This window comes from Pristis pectinata, chromosome 9 (assembly GCF_009764475.1).
Source record: "Pristis pectinata isolate sPriPec2 chromosome 9, sPriPec2.1.pri, whole genome shotgun sequence".
In the NCBI taxonomy this organism is placed as follows: domain Eukaryota; kingdom Metazoa; phylum Chordata; class Chondrichthyes; order Rhinopristiformes; family Pristidae; genus Pristis; species Pristis pectinata.
In genome coordinates this window covers 87,340,301-87,357,940 of record NC_067413.1, presented here as the reverse complement: position 1 = coordinate 87,357,940, position 17,640 = coordinate 87,340,301, and the positions used below count along the sequence as shown (strand labels likewise).

The 17,640-nt window shown below is 39.2% G+C and overlaps 1 protein-coding gene across 1 annotated transcript in view; it reads left to right on the top strand.

The window, feature by feature from the left end:
• LOC127574061 (lethal(3)malignant brain tumor-like protein 4) overlaps positions 1 to 17,640 on the top strand; it is a 238,484-nt gene that overhangs the window by 205,898 nt on the left and 14,946 nt on the right. The window contains exon 21 of the mRNA XM_052022685.1: positions 10,572 to 10,741. Coding sequence (XP_051878645.1) covers positions 10,572 to 10,741 — 170 coding nt within the window. The remainder of the gene's footprint in view (positions 1 to 10,571; positions 10,742 to 17,640) is intronic.

The window sequence follows — 17,640 nt, the reverse complement described above, 5'->3', positions numbered from 1 at the left end:
CTGCCCTTTCATCTCTTCCCTTCCCAGCATGCAGGGACCCAAACAGTCTTTCCAGGTGAAGCAGGAACCAATATTACTACTTCCAATCTAGTTTACTGCATTAGGTGCTTACAATGTGCTCTCCTCTAATACCAGAGAACCAAACTCAGTTTGGTTGACTGTTCAGTAGTAAGCAGTGACTTGTGTAGTTTTAATAACCCAGTCCTTGGCTGTCGGGGAACTCCAACACTTCGATGAGACTTGAGGTGATAGGTTGCCAGGCATTGGTCGTGATCCAGCCCATGGAGAAGTTCCAAAAATCCCTTGAAATTCCCTCGGTATCATACTGTTCAAGGTTTCCCTTATCTCCCCTACAAGTAAGTAACAACTCCCTATAAGGCAAGGCTGCTGATATGTCATTTACTAGAAACTATCACATGATTTCCAGTAAATCCCCTCAATCAGGCCTACCTCTGTCACCAGAGCCTAAAACGGAACTTGAGTCAGCCATTTCAACATATTTGACTATTTTGTTAACATATTCAGCCATTTTATAGTTATTACAACAGGGAAGTCACTAGTTCTGCTTCATCTTACCTCATACAGTAACAAACCTGTGCCCAGCAAGTTAGGTTCAATGAGTTAGCCTTTTGTCCTACCATGTGCTTCATACTGATCTTCATTATTGGGGGATCTATTCATTGGCTAACTGTGGCATCATCTTATCATGGTGAAATTATTATAATAGATTTTGAATGATCTCACCCTTTCTGCGTTCTTTCTCTTACATAGAGCATTGAACCCTACAGCACAGGATCAGGCCCTTTGGCCCCTGATGTTATGCCAAACTTATTAAACTAGTAATTAAAGGCCTAACTAAACTAATCCTTTCTGTCTACACAATGTCCATATCCCTCCATTCTCTGCATATTCATGTGCCAATCTAAGAGCCTCTTAAATGCCTCTATCATATTTACCTCTACTACCACCCCTGGCAGCACATCTCCTTTGAAATGATCCCCTCTTACTTTAAATGCATGCCCTCTAGTATTAGACATTTTGATCCTGGGATAAAGATACTGGCTATCGACTTTATCCTATGCCTCTCATAATCTTAAAAACTTCTATCAGGCCTCCCCACACACCCCGCCGCTCCAGAGAAAACAACCCAAGTTTGTACAACCTCTCCTTGTAGCACATGCCTTCTAATCCGGGCCGCATCCTGCTAAACCCCTTCTGCACCTTCTCTAAAGCCTCCACATTCTTCCTGTAATGGGGCGACCAGAATTGAATGCAATACTCCAGGTGCAGCCTAACCAGAGCTTTATAAAGCTGCAACAGAATTTCCTGACTCTTGAACTCAGTGCCTCGACTATTAAAGGCAAGCGTGCCATACACCTTCTTTACCACCCTATCAACCTGTGCAGCCACTTTCAGGGAGCTATGGACTTGCATCGCACATGGACTCATGGACTGAATGAGACCTTTTATTAGAATTTTGTCACCCAAAAAAATTCTGTTTAAATCACTTGGTTGAACAGAGATTTTTGTAAAGGACAATTTAAAATGGCTTATAATAATAATTTTAGTACAGGACATTTGAAAATTTTTATTATATCTTGGGGGAACCTCATTGATGATTAAGGATTCTAAGAGCCTTGTAGTGATAAAAGCATTTTTAGCAGGAACACTGACAGTGTGTGACTCAATAGCTGCATTAATTTTTTTTTGCATATGAAATGGTGAAATAGTTACAGAAATATATAAAATAATGAGTGCTTTATCTGCATCATGAAATATAATAGAAGTGTAAAGATTTTTGTGCAATTTGCTATTGTTTTTTAAGCTGGCAATTCAACAGACTCCAGTAGTAAAACATTTATGAGCCATTAGCTTGCTGTGCTTTTATCTCTGCATTGAGTCTTCAACATGAGAATAGCAAGTTCTCAGGAACCTTGAACATGATCGAATGACCTGATCAAAGTCAAAGAGAATGACTGGATGTGTCTTTCTCTGCAGGCAGCTGCTCTGTCTCAAACCTTTTGAGAAATCACTGTGATACTTGAATGCAATCAATCATACAGGTGAAAAGAGCATAATATGTATTATTTGAATCTTTCAGGTTCAGATCTTACAATGTGACGCTGTACTATTAACAAAAATTTCTGCAATGCAGTTTGGTCTTTAAATGCACAATTAAGTGAACTGGTTTCCCAAACAATTTATTTTAGTGACACAACCTGAGAGGCTTACCTTCTCCATTCAGTCCATTGTAATAAATGTATATTGACAGGAGGAGCAAAGTGAACTTTTTATTGTCTCAGGAGTGATGAATAGAACCTGAATCTGAGGTGTATTAGAATTCTTTATTGAGGAACTTAAGTAAAGGGCATGAGTCACAGTGACAGATGTTACCTTGCCTAAAAAGAGACAAGGACATCAGGATAAAGTAAATGACACAAAATTCACTTTATGAAAGCTTGTAAATTGTAGGAAAAAGGGAAGAATGAAGGATTAAAGGGCCTGGGAAGTAGAAGCATTGAATTCTATCTCAGCACCACCATCTTGTCCTTGGTGGTGTGGCTGCTCTTGTACATAGGGACATGGGTGCACAGCTGATTTTTTTTTTAGTTTCTGTCCCATTTACTGCCATTTTTGGTCTTTATGAAATCAACAATTTTGGTCTTGAAGTCAGGGAAATAAAGACCAGAGGAACTAACCTGCCAATAATTCAGCCTAAGTCTTTACTAACTGAAGGTCTTGCACATGGCTGACGTCGTAAGTGGGAATTCGGATGGGGTCTTTGTGCCTCCTAACTTTTGAAGTGATCATTCACTATTCAATGCAAGGTCTCAACAATGTTCTCATTTGGTAATGAAACATTGTTGAGACCTTGCATTGAATAGTGAATGAACTCTTCTCTCCCTGTACCCATTGACCTACCCATCTCCAACCCCAAACCAAGAGAAATGGATTTGATTTAGGCTGGATTTGCAGAGGCAATGCAGAATTCCTAGTTAAAGAATCCAACGGCAGGAGTTGCAGTGTCAGATTTCTGGGAAACAGCTGGCCAAGATCTTTACTGGCTTTATGTTTTGGAACAGTGTTTCAGATTTATGGTTATTAATCAAACTCCCCATGAGATGTCAATCTGATTGATAGACACGGTTGCTTATTGCACAGGGAATCCCCATCAAACAAACCTCAAAAGCAGGAAAAATAACTAGTCAAGGGGTAGAGATTGGTGAGGTGGTGGATACAATGTAGTTTGGAGGGTTGGGTGATTGTAGGCAGGGGGAATAGAATGAGTGATAATTGGAAGGGAGCCCAGGCTTCATTGAGGAGATGATCATGGAGGATTGTTGGTGATCTCCAAGGGAAGGACATTATGTTAGGGAGAAATTATGAAGTTGGAAGAATGAGAGGTTTAAATGTATTCTCTGGGGCTGGAGGAAATACCTCAGATACACATACAAGGGAATAAAAGTGTGCTCATCCCCATTACCTGCTAGGTTTTCTTGTTAAAATTAAGGCACATTTAAGAGTTTTCAATGATTAAACTGTCGTCCCAGAGTGTCATTGTGCCTCTATCAAAACTATAAATAGATGGATTCTAACAGATTAGGTTTACATTTGTGATTTTTATCTATTTAATTTCCTACTTCACCCAAATCCACATGATTTGGATAAGTAAGAGACACAACAATGACTTTGTACAGTTGTGTAGAATGGGTGATTGACTTTTAGGGAAATAAAAATCCAGGGAGGTATAAAACAGGCCACCAGTTCCCCATTATCATTTTAATATCACACAAAGTAAAAATCTATCCAGATGTGTCTGAAATCCAGAGAGGAGGAAATTAAACAACATAATCCTTTGCTTAATAATCTTAGTGGATGGGGTGGGGTGGGAAGGGACATAAAATTAAGGAAAGAGTTTAAAGTGACTATTTTTATTCTGCTGTAACAGCTATACTGGGCTGGCTTTTGTGTATGGCACTGATTGATTGATATATAACGACTGTACAGTGTTCCAACTAACTTTATACAATTCTCTTTTTATCATCCTGTAATAATCTCATGAATTCTTGGACTAGGTTTTGTTTCACTCCCAGGGAAGTAAACTGTTTAAGCCACAAACCAATCCAGAATAGAATGTGCCTGATTTCATTAAACAGAAATAAATGAAATTAAAATCAGATATATTCTGTAATGGGCGGGAGGTCAACTCTGCTAGATTAATGCTCAGGAAATAAAATTCTACCCTCTTTTTTGGGGCTTCATCTCACTAAGAATATTCCCTAGCAGAAATTAGCAGATCTATCCAGCAGACAGTCACCAGATCAGTTTACCAGAGCTGCATTTTGTGAGCAGTGCAGTGCTGGCACCTGCCTGAGTTGCAAGTACCAATTATCCTCATGCAAATAAGGTAGTGTGCCATTGACCCCACATCCACCATTGAATTCAGTGCAATTGAACATCATTAGTCACCAATCCTACTACAACTGACCACAGACTTCCTGGCCCAGCATTTCTGTGAAACAGAAGTCAGTTGCTGTACAGACTGCCTGAAAATTAAAGGAGTGTTTACTAAAGTATCTTTTGGGCAAGTGCAGGTCTTTGATCAAAATGACATTTAATTTGCTTTATGATTTAAAAGTCTGTTAGCTGCGAGTGGCAATGACGCTAAGTTTTTTTAAAAAGTGTTAACACTACTGATTGTATTAACCACATGACACTCAGAATGTAAAATGTTTATGCACTCTGTTTTTCTTTTTGTATATATATTTTATTATTAATAAAGTTTATTTTTGAAAGAAAAAATATTAGCTGGGATGTAAAAGAAAATATTTAAAAGGAGCCATTGCATTAAGTTTATTATATATATATATTCCAAATATTTCAAGAACATGTTTTTGGATCTTCCAGAAATTCATCACCCTTTTGTCGGTTTCATGTTATTGTGCTTTATTTAGTTTAAGTGAAGGAACATTAAGGATGAGCACAGTTGAAGTGACAGGGTTGTTTTCACAAGTTTTAGGCACTTAATCAGGACATATTTAATTGTCAGCTTCCTTGGGATCTGTCAGATTTTGTGAAGTTTCTGATTTTCTACATTGGCAACATTTCGCTGGATTGGCAGTAATTAGCAAGTGACCAATATATATAGACAGAATGTCTGATTGACAAGTATGCATATGAAAGCTTATACAATGATACAATATACATGTGTTCAATAATTAAATGAATTGCTTCCTCTGATTCACTGACTCAGTACTCTGAGATTTCTTACTGGTTTGTTTTCTTGTAAAATAATTTTTTTTATCCTCTACTTGAATGGGTCAAAGTTCAAGTACAAATCTGTTAATGCAAGCTCATTGGCGGCTCTGTTATCTATAGTGGGTGGTTCCACAAGATCAACAGCAGCCGCCTGTGTGGAGCCATCATAAATCTAGAATCAAAAATAAAAGAATAATGACTGACTCTTACATGGAAGGAATGGCAGGGTGAAGGAGCCATGGGTGACGAGTGAGGTGGAACGACTAGTTAGGGAGAAGAAGGTAGCATACATAAGGTATAAGCAGCAAGGTTCAGACAGAGCCCTTGAGGAATATAGAGTAGCGAGGAAGGAACTTAAGAAAGGGCTGAGGAGAGCTAGAAGGGGACATGAAAAGGCGTTAGCTAGTAGGGTTAAGGAAAATCCCAAGGCCTTTTTCGCGTATGTGAAGGGTAGGAGGATGGCTAGGGTAAAGGTAGGTCTGATTAAAGACAAAGGTGGGAGAATGTGTCTGGAGGCGGCGGAAGTGGGAGAAGTTCTCAATGAATACTTCTCTTCGGTATTCACCAAGGAGAGGGGTCTTGATGACGCGGAAGGGAGTGCTGGTAAGGGTGATGCTCTCGAGGTTGTAGATATCAAGAGAGAGGATGTGTTGAAGTTGTTAAATAATATCAAGACAGATAAATCTCCGGGGCCTGACGGGATTTTCCCCAGGCTGCTTCAAGAGGCGAGGGAGGAGATTGTTGGACCGCTGGTAAGGATCTTTGAGTCCTCGTTGTCCACGGGGATGGTGCCGGAGGATTGGAGGGTGGCGAATGTTGTCCCCTTGTTCAAAAAAGGTAGTAAGGATAGTCCAGGGAATTACAGACCGGTGAGCCTTATGTCTGTGGTGGGTAAGCTGTTAGAAAGGATTCTAAGGGATAGGATCTATGAACACCTGGAGAATCATGGACTGATTAGGGACAGCCAGCATGGCTTTGTGAAGGGAAGATCTTGCCTCACAAGCCTGATAGAGTTCTTTGAGGAGGTGACGAGGAAGATTGATGAGGGTAGTGCGGTGGATGTGGTCTATATGGATTTTAGTAAGGCGTTTGATAAGGTTCCTCATGGTAGGCTTCTTCAGAAGGTCAGAGGCCAAGGGATCCAGGGAAGCTTGGCTGTGTGGATTAGGAATTGGCTTGCCTGTAGAAAGCAGAGGGTTGTGGTGGAAGGAGTGCCCTCGGATTGGAGGGCAGTGACTAGTGGTGTCCCGCAGGGATCGGTTCTGGGACCTCTACTTTTTGTGATATTTATAGATGACTTAGATGAGGGGGTGGAAGGCTGGGTTAGTAAGTTTGCGAACGACACTAAGATCGGCGGTGTCGTGGATAGTGTGGAGGGCTGTCGGAACTTACAGAGGGATATTGATAGGATGCAGAGCTGGGCTGACATGTGGCAGATGGAGTTCAATCCAGAGAAGTGTGAGGTGGTACACTTTGGAAGGACAAACTCCAGGGTAGAGTACAAGGTAAATGGCAAGGTACTTGGCAGTATAGAGGAGCAGAGGGATCTGGGGGTTCATATTCACAGTTCACTGAAAGTTGCCTCACAGGTGGATAGAGCAGTTAAGAAGGTCTATGGGATGTTAGCTTTCATAAGTCGTGGAATTGAGTTTAAGAGCCGCGAAGTGATGATGCAGCTTTACAAAACTCTAGTTAGACCACACTTAGGGTACTGTGTTCAGTTCTGGTCGCCGCATTGTAGGAAGGATGTGGAGGCGTTGGAGAGGGTGCAGAGGAGATTTACCAGGATGCTGTCTGGATTAAAGCATATGGAATATGAGGAGAAGCTTAAGGTGCTAGGGCTTTATTCACTGGAAAGGAGGAGGATGAGAGGAGACATGATAGAGGTATATAAAATATTGAGAGGAATAGATAGAGTAGACAGCCAGCGCCTCCTTCCCAGGGCACCAATGCTCAAGACGAGAGGGCATGGCTTTAAGGTTATGGGTGGGAGGTTCAGGGGAGATGTCAGGGGGAGGTTTTTCACCCAGAGAGTGATTGGTGCATGGAATGCACTGCCTGGGGTGGTGGTGGAGGCAGATACATTGGACAGGTTCAAGAGTTTGTTGGATAGGCATATGGAGGAATGTGAGATAGAGGGATATGCGGGAGGAAAGGGTTAGATAGTGTGAGGGTGGTTTGATGGACGGCACAACATGGTGGGCCAAAGGGCCTGTTTTGTGCTGTATGGTTGTATGGTTCTATGGTTAAAATTGTCAAAGAAAGTTCATAATTGGCTTGACTAAGTGTCTGTAGTACAGACTATGGTGGCACTGTACAGAGGGTAATTACAAGCTATTAACCATTATGACTGCTGCAGGCAAATAGCTATTCCAAGCAGACAAGCTGAAGTATGTTTGAGTAATAACTATTATATTATTTACTATTTCTCAGCCATTTCCATCCTCATTCATATTGCTAGTTTTATCACTATAGTACCAGCAAAGTTTAAAAATGATTCTGCCAGTTATTGAATGTACCATGTAATAGTATCTGACAAAACTCGGCTCTTAAGATTGTATTTTATGCTATTATCGACTTTTGTGTTCATAAGATCTGCCATCATTCTGGATGCCGAATATCCAAAATTATGTCCCAACCACTTTGCACTTTCCACCGCATGCAAGGTGGAAGATGTGGCAGTAAAAGGACCGCTGGGAACCAGCTGTCAGCGTGCAGATGAGCCTGGCTTTTGGTCAGCATTCATCAGATTGGATAGGAAGCAAGCTGGAGATGCCATTGATCCAGCAAAATTTTCAAGATGGGAGTCATTTTATTAAAATTAATGACTGGAAAATCATAAGCAGTATGCATCCCAATTCTTTAATATGTAATTCCAGCAGGCAACTCAGGAACATGGGCTCCTAAAATTATGTAGTCACTTTGTCAATTATGTGTTTCATTCAAAGATACAAAAAGATTTTGTTGAAAAAAGGCCTTTATAGATGATTAAAATCAATTTTGTAAAATTGTAATGGCTAGTTTTCAATTAACAATAATGTTTTCACACCTTGCACTATGTACAGAGTATTTCTGATAGCAATCAATACAATTAAAATAGAATTAGCAAAGTGTTTTCATGAAGGCAGCTTATTGTGAAATAAAATAAAATCCTTCTGAATTTATCAAAATTTTGAATCTTTTATTTGAATTTATAATCTAATATCCTATTGTATATTTTTGTATATTGTATAATTCTGGTCTATTATTTGTGGAACAAGTGATCGGTACAGATGATGTGCAACATTGTAAGTCTCTTAGAATGGAACTGTGTGGTGTTTAGAAAAATTATTGAAGATTTAGAAAGCTTTGAAAATGAGCACATTGTGTTGATGTTTCACGGCCACATAATTAGTATCCTTAGTGATTTTTTTTTACAGAATACTTGGCATGAAACGATCCAACTGAGTGTGGATTGTAATAACCAGTCAGTTAAAAAGATATATTTCTTAGGCAGGTGTAATGATTTGGAACCAAGTTTGTTCATAATCAGCTTCCTGGAATCAATGGTCTAATGAAGCCTATTATTTATTGTGATTGGCTCTTGAGAGTATTAAAGATAATGATTAATGGAAATGGTCTCTTGTTTACCTTGAATGCCAGATGTAACATTTATATAAAAGTAATTGCAGATTGTTTCTCAGTAAATCTATGGTAATGACAGCACAAATTTCAGCCTTGTCTCTGACTAAATAAAATTTGGATATAACATATTGTATTTACAAAATATAAGAAAAATAGCTGATGTATTAAGATTGATTTTAAGTATCTAATTTCTTCTTGGACAATTATGGTTTATCTCTTGCAAACTTTTGTATATTAGTATTATGATAGTTATTCACTTGTCATCTACCATCACAGCATTTTCAAATTAAAAATTAAATATATGTAGTAACATCTCCTTAGTTGTGAAGGACAAGAGTGCAAGGTGCATAGAGACACCATCATCTCCATAATTACCCTTCAACAAACCTACATAACATTATTGACAGAATATATTCACAACATTGACTGCAAGATGCATCGTCACCTTCCCAAAGGCAACTGGGCATACATATTAAATGCTGGCTGCATTCCATTGCCCATGTGTTGAGACTGGTATTTTAATAATTGCATAATTTAAAGCTAGAGCTAGAATATCTCTTTGTTAAAATCAACTGTTTGCTGTGTATACCTTGGAACATTAATATTTTGTTTTACAGTCATTTTTCACTGTGGTAAATTTTCAAATATATTTTTGAATAAAAATTACATAAACTAATTCTCTTCGGAAAGAACTCTTCACCTACATTGAAAAAATGGAAACTATTCACTCAATCTGCAAAGAATAAAATGGAAGGAAGGTTAAACTGACATGTATTATTCTTTTACTAGAATGAGAAAAAGAGCAGATGATAATTTGATCCTTTGAGCCATTCAATAAGATCGCAACTGGTCTTGTGTCTCTAGACCAGTTTTCCACTCACTTCCCATACCCTCCGATCCCTAGTGTCCAAATATCTTATCAAATCATAGACTTCGAACATTATACATTTGATATTGTATATAGTGTTAATAAAATAGTCTGCTTCAAGTGATGTTGCTTGATCCACTGAGTTCCTCCAGCAGATTGTTTGTTGCTCCAGATTCCAGCATCTGCAGTCTCCCTCTTGTGTCTCTGCTTCAAGAGTTTATGTCTAAATCCTGGACTTTGAATAAATTGGGCAAACTTGAAAAATAGTTAATTATTTTCAAAAAATGCTATTTTGTTAAATAAGTGAGCTCTTTTGAATTTAGTTACATCAGTTCTTATGCCACCTAGCTAATAAAATTTTACTGTTCATGCTTTGAGTTGATTTTGTTACTAGAAAAAAGAACATTCAATTTGCCTGAATAATAATAGATTTGTAAGTAGAAAACTTTGCCATAGATGGGAGAGGTCAGAACTTGCAAACAGCTTGACTTGTCTAGTTTTGTCTAATCATTAAGAAATTAATGTTCCTTTTCCTTCCAGGCAATCAATCATAAAATGCACTTAAATGTTATCACATCAAATGTCCCATTTCTCAAAATTACTTAATTTTAAATAATAATAGGCTGAATCTTTGACATTAATTCTTAACAAATTCTTAACAATTACGTAGCCAGCACCCTACCTAAAAGCATAAATGAGCAACACAATTCCCCTTTTTGATAATGCCATTAGACATATAAATATTGAACTATATTTATGGAATCAAATTTAAAAATATATATTTCTTCAGAAATTAATATTTTTTGTCTTTCTTTTCCAGATCTTTCCTTTGACAGTATGCAGCAAGCTCTCCACCAGTCTGTTTTCATGTCAACCATGTCTGCTCACCCAGTTCGTGATCTCCCACTTTGCTGGGAGCAGCATTGCAAACTACTGCCTAGTGTGGTGAACTTTCAAGCCAGCAAGGTGTCCAAGTGGAGTATTGAGGAGGTACAAAGTGTTGGTACAATTTGGGGTTTACAAAGGAAGATGAAATAAAATTATGCACACTTGGCACAAATAAAATTGCTGGCATGTATGTACCTGTCTACCATTTCAAAAAAGCCTTTTGAACCTCAAAAATATTCCATAATACATGACGTACTCTAACATATTGTACTTTATTCAGTGGCATAAACTTCAAAAGTTCTTAAAAAGGAAGAACTTATATTAACACCAGGTTTTGGTTGCCAGTAGCCTGTACATAAATTTACAGATAGTTTGTGTAGGACACAGGTCATATCTGGTGTGCTCCCAAGGCCAAAGTACACGAAGTGTCTGACTCAACACTGCTGGTCAAATATTTCCTCCAGATCCCTGCAAGAAACCATTAATGTACCCTTTGCTGCTTTCAATACATCATCCTTGGGATTCAGGTCCTAGTCCTGGCCTGAATCCCAGGTAGGCATCTGTCTTTAAGATGTACCAGTGTTAATCCCACACCAGGTCCCAACTAAGAACTGACTTAGTTATAGATGGGCAAAAAAACTGGGATAGATAGCCAAAGTCATACTTGAAACACTGGCACAAGGCTGGGATGAAGTGTACCAGTTCAAGCTTAGTTTATGGCTATCTACTGAAAAGTTACAGTGGGAGTTCACCGCAATAGTCATCAATGTTTCATCGAGACACAAGATACTACAGATACTGGAATCTGGAGCAACAAGCAATCTGCTGGAGGAGGGTCAAGCAGCATTTGGTAGGACAAATGAATTGTCGATGTTTTGGGTCAAGACCCCTCCTGATCCAGGGTTTCAATATGAAACATCGACAATTTGATGACAGGTGCTGCTTTTGACCTGTTGAATTCCTACAGTGGATTTTTTTTTGTTGCAGCCATCAATGTTTATTCCCATAAACTTAAAATCAGCAGTTTTAAAATCCTGAGAGCAAGGAGCAAAACTTATAATTGCTGATGCAGAAGTGCAATAGATAATAGATATAAATGCAAAATACTTAACGTTGGGTTGCTTTATGACCTTAACAATACCCCTTCTTGAAATAATTAAAAACAGTTGGGGTAATTTTACTTTACCCAATTTTCAGTTCAGATGAAGTCAATAGAGATGAAAAGTCCTAAACATTAAATGGCAGCAGCAAAAATATCACTAGTATAATTGCACACCAAATTTTCAGACATTCATGTGATTAAACAATGCATGCAATTGTGTAAAGATATTATTGTGAAGGTACAGAGAACCATTAAATAGATTGTAACATTGCCAGCTTTCTAAGCAGGTAGTCATTTTAATTCCATGAAGATTCAGACATAGAATCAGCATTTACAATGCTGGTGCTGGAGCTGGAGTGTGGTGGTTGGTGGGAGGAGGTGGAGTGAAGGTAGCAAGGTAGCATGAATGTGAGGTAGTGGGATCGAGGGATATTCTTTATATATACATGTAGGCTTGGCTCAGTTGTAGTACTTTGATTTCAGTAATGTGTGTTAAACTCCTCTTCCAGAATATAATTTAGGCTGACTCTTCAAGGTAGCACTGAGTAAGTATCCCAGATGAGACATTAAATTGATGCCCTGTCCAATGGTTCAGGAGGATGTAAAAATTTTGTGGAACTATTCAAAGATAATTCTCCCATTATCCTGTAAAACATTCATCCCTGAACCACCATCAAAAGGTAGATTATATGACAATGTATGTTATTGTTTTTCACAGGACCTTGCTCTGGTCAAATTGCAATATTTACCTTCAAAACAAACATTGTCTCCTTTTCAAAGGTAACATTGACTGCAACATACTCCGAGCTTCAGGGAGTGAATGATGTTAAATAAGTAGAAGTGCACATCAGCTTGCCAGTTCTTAACTGTTTGAGCCTACATTTGAGTCTAGCTCGAAAACTGAAGCTTGGAATTCATTGGTAGAAAACACAGAGGAACTGTTAATAAATTCTGGGGATATAGAGCAATATAACCAACAGAACAATACATTGCCAAAGTTCAACTGAGTTTTGCTATGGGTGCAAACTGAGTTATTATAGAAACATGATTAACCAATGAGAAGTAATTACATGAGAAAATAATAATGACATTACAATCCTCCATGTCTGATCCAAAAATTACACAATCATCAGACAATTAGATTTTTCTCACCATAGTAAAAACAATAACATGATAACACGTGAATGAGAAACCAAACCTCAATTGACCAAGTGCTGACAGATAACTCGCGATTCATTATAACTACACAGCTTACATTGTGCCATTCTCCAAGCATCTAGTCAAAGATATCCATACAATATATCACAATTCCATGGATGGAAGATGACAAAGAATCCTTCATTCAAATTGAAGTCTGCATTGTTATAGCCTAACATTTCGCTCTAAGATATTATCTTGTATCTTCTTTCAAAAATAATTACTGCTTCAGTATTATGCACTTACTGCACTCGGACTGCATTTAGACTGATAATGCAATATGTTACTGAGAGACAGCTGCATTAACAGAGGCATCCTTTAGTTTAGATATTGAACCAAGGACTGATCTGTATATTCGAGTAAACATAAAAGATCCATGATCATGTTCAGGACCAACAACATCAATTAACATTTGTAAATAGGATATCTACTTCATTGGATCAGATGTGGAGAATTTCACAGCCGTGTCAACCTTTAAAATTGGATTAGGTAGATGAAAGAAAAGGCAATAAAGGCATATATAAATAGAACAAACAAACGGGGCAATGACTATTGTTTGTATACAGAATAAAACCCATACGTACTGGTTGTGCAGAATATTATGATTTCATATTGTAATTTCTATGTAACCCTGTGTAACATGATTTTGAGGAGGCATTTGAGGATTATTAACTTTCAACTCTCTTCTAATGGTGCATTTTTGGAGGGAAGCTTCATGTGTTCCCAGTATAGAACCATAATGCATGAGATTGGGAATTCAGAGAAATGGAGCTATTGTGTTTTGTTTTATCTCTGACTCCTGTTTAAATTCACAGCTAACTTCAAGAACCTACTAAGTCAATGTTTACTTTATTCCTCCTCTCCAGTACTTCAAAGCAAATGACATCTGCAGTGCTTTCAACACAGGACAATGAACCCAGGCATTTCACTAAAGGAAGTGAGCTAAAGGAGAGAGGTCAGGAAAAGATTGGTCAAAGAGATCAGTTTTAAGAATATAATAAGAACAGGAGAGAATCTCTGGGATGTAGGTGTAGGCTATGGCACAGCCACCAGATATTGTGCAAATGGTGGGAAGATGAGTGGGTGCCCAAGATAAGATAAAGCATCTTTATTAGTCACAGGTACATCGAAACACACAGTGAAATGCATCTTTTGCATAGGGTGTTCTGGGTGCAGCCCTCAAGTGTCGCCACGCTTCCGGCACCAACATAGCATGCCCACAACTTCCTAACCTGTACATCTTTGGAAAGTGGGAGGAAACCGGAGCACCCGGAGGAAGCCCACACAGACACGGGGAGAACGTACAAACTTCTTACAGACAGTGGCTGGAATTGAATCCGGGTTGCTGGCGCTGTAAAGTATTATACTAACTGCTACACTACCATGCCTGCCATTAAATGAAGGATTACAAGGACATCCAAAACAAAAACAGAAAATGCTGGAAGCATTTAGCACAGCAAGCAAGAGTGGTGAGAGAAACAGAGTTGAAGACCTGTCATCGGCACTGGAAGAGTGAGAAAACAAGTGTGTTAGAAGTTGCAGAAAGGCTGATAGTGGAGAGACTGGAGGGAATGACTATGATAAGGTACAGACCAAAGTTGTCAAGGCAACAGTTACTTTAAAAACTAGTGGTTAAAGACATAAAAAAAAACGACTTGAAACACAGAGGTACATCAAGGGATGTGCAAAGAGATGCATAAAAAGGGGCTGGTTACCTGATATTGTTAAAATCAATATTAAGTCCTGAGGGCTTTAGACACCAAGTCTGTTCCAACAGACACCAAGTCTGTTCCTAAAGCTTACATTGGGTGTTATTGGAGCAGTGTAGGAGGCCAAAAACAGAGAGATGGGAGTGGGATGGAGACGTGTAGTGAAGTTCAAGATCATGCTTGCAAACTAAACAGAGGTTTTGTGTAAAGCTGTTAACCACTCGATGTTTGGTTCCTCCATTATGGAGGAGACCACGGTGTGAGCACCAAATGCAGTACTTTGAATTGGAAGAAGTGCAAGGCAATTGCTGCTTCACCTAGAAGGAGCATTTGAGTCCCTGAATGGTCGGAAGGAAAGAGGTAAAAGGGCAGGTGTTGCATCTTCCACAGTTGCATGGGCAAGTGCTATAAGAAGGGGAGTGAAGCAATGGACCAGGGAGCCATGGAGGTGATGGGCTCTTTGGAATGTTGGAACAGGATAAAATATGTTTGGTGGTGGGACCTCATGAACTTGGTGGAAATTACACAAGGTGGTCCATTGAATGTGGAGGCTCATAGAGTAGAAGGTGAAGACAAGGGGAACCCTATCCTTGTTCTGTCTGGGAGGAGAGGGAATGAAAGCAAGAGATATGGTTGAGAATCTTGTCAACTATGGTAGAGGGAAAGCCTTAACTATGGTTAAGGAAAAAGGAAGCTATCTTAAAGCACTGGAGTGGAAAGTCTTGTCATCAGACCATCTATGATGGAAATGGAGAAACCAGGAAAATGGAATGGAGTCCTCACAGGAAGCAGGATGGGAGGAGTGGCAGCTGAGAAAGCTGAATAAGTTGTTGGGTTATAATGAACGTTGATAATAACCTGTGTCCTGAGATTTTGCTGGCGTCGACTGTCTCTCTCCTCACTGATGCTGAGTACTTCCAGAATTTGGAGACACGAGACTGCAGATGCTGGAATCTGGAGCAACACACAAAGTGCTGGTGGAACTCAGTGGGTCAGGCAGCACCTATGGAGGGAAATGGACAGTCGACATTTCAGGTCAAGATCCTTCATCTGGACTGCCAGGTGAAGGGTCTGGACCCAAAACATCGACTGTCCATTTCCCTCTGTAGATGCTGCCTGACCCACTGAGTTCCACCAGCACTTTGTGTGCTAGTTCCAGCATTTCCTGTTTTTGTTTTGGACTTACAGCATCAACAGTTTTTGCTATAATTACAAGGAAATTCTGGAGGGATTTTAACTCAACGTTAAGACCTGGGGACCAGAAATCTGTCTAGTTCAACAGGGATGGAATGATGGGCCAGTGAAGCTTAGTGCAGAGTAGAAAGCATACAAAACCTTGGAAGAGCTTTCTCCATGTCTTGATGAATTGAGAATGTTCAGACTAAAAATATTCTTGCTTTCTGTTGCCTGGATTTGCAGAAAGTATTTTAGTAAAGTGTATGGGACAAGGATCGGTGTGAGGCTAACCAGAAGAAAAACAGAGTCATCAAGAGGAAAGGTTGGCTGGAAGGTAGTTGAATGGAAGCTTTTTATCTTAATAATGAAGGTATCCTTGAACACTGTTGGAGATCAGAGTAGAAGGCACTGTAATGGAAAAGAGAAGCATGGATTTATCTTTACCTAATAGGATGAACAGAAGACTGAGAGGCCTGGAAATGTTTGCTAATTCTTTGTGTATGTTATCTTCCAACATTTTTTTGAATGGGAAGATGCATCTTGAGCTCCATCCCCATAAGATATGGTGGGGAAATCATTGTACCCACATGAAACACTGATTGAACCTCAAGTTTCTTCCACCACCCTTTGAGCAAGAGAATTTCAAAGATATAACCCAGATGCAGACAGATGGAATTGGCTTGTGTAGGTACCTTGGTAGGCATGGACGAATTGGACCAAAAGGCCTGTTTCCTGTAGGCAGCCCTGGAGAGTACAATCAATTAAGTGCATTTTTGGACTGAGCTTCCATACTTCGGAAAGAGATGCCTTTTTTACCTGGAGAGCTGGGGCAGTAAATGTGCAACTTGCAACCAACTCTGACTGAAAAACCCATAGTTTCACTTGGTTCTGTCCATATTTGCTTTGATGCACTGGACTGGAGTTACTGGTTAGAGGAAGTTCTGACTTTACATATACATATAGCAAGTGATTTACAACAATGAGTTCAGAGTTGTCAGAGGAAGTCCACATAACTTTATAGACTGTCAGTAACATGTAATAAGTGCAGGAGATCATCTCCATGGGCTGTTCTCCAATTAAAAATCAGGCAAAGGAGCTACTTTTCAAATGCCTGGAGGAACTGGTGAAGGGGGAAGTGCATATTGTGTATGGCACGCAGTGACAGCATGGAGCAGTAAACAGCAGAAGCTCAGAGTTCACAGCAGGAGCCACAAGAACTTTCAAATTCCTTAAAGTGAAAAATCCTTGGAGAAACTTATAGAAAAATGTCTCTGCTCAAGATACTATTAAGTGAAAACAGTTGGAATGGAAACATAATGGTTAAATTGCTGATTTAATTAGCAGAGGCCTTGACTATTGGTCCAGATATGGAAACCACCATGTTAGCAAAGGAAATTAAATTCAATTTAAAAGAAATGCTAATATCCATAATTGTTATCACAAAATTACCACGTTGTTGTTAAAAAAAAAATGCCTAATTCACTAGTGTTCTTTCAGGAGGGGAATCCACTGCCATTAACCCATCAGGATGTGGAAGTATAATGTTGCTTCACACTGGATCTAATTGCTTAAACTCCTGACCCAACAGCGCTGTAGGTATCACTGCAGGACCTCAGCAATGTGGTTGACTTTTAACTGTCCTGTGAAATGGCCTAGCAAATTACTCAGTTGTAGCAAACTGTGAGTTCTGAAGAACACAGTTGCCAGATTGTCTGTGGCAGATGGAACAACACAAGGCATTTCTCCACTGATATCAATCTTGCCAAATGTTGTGGATGCATTTTTCTATGACAGTGAAGCTAGGAGTGACCACTGCA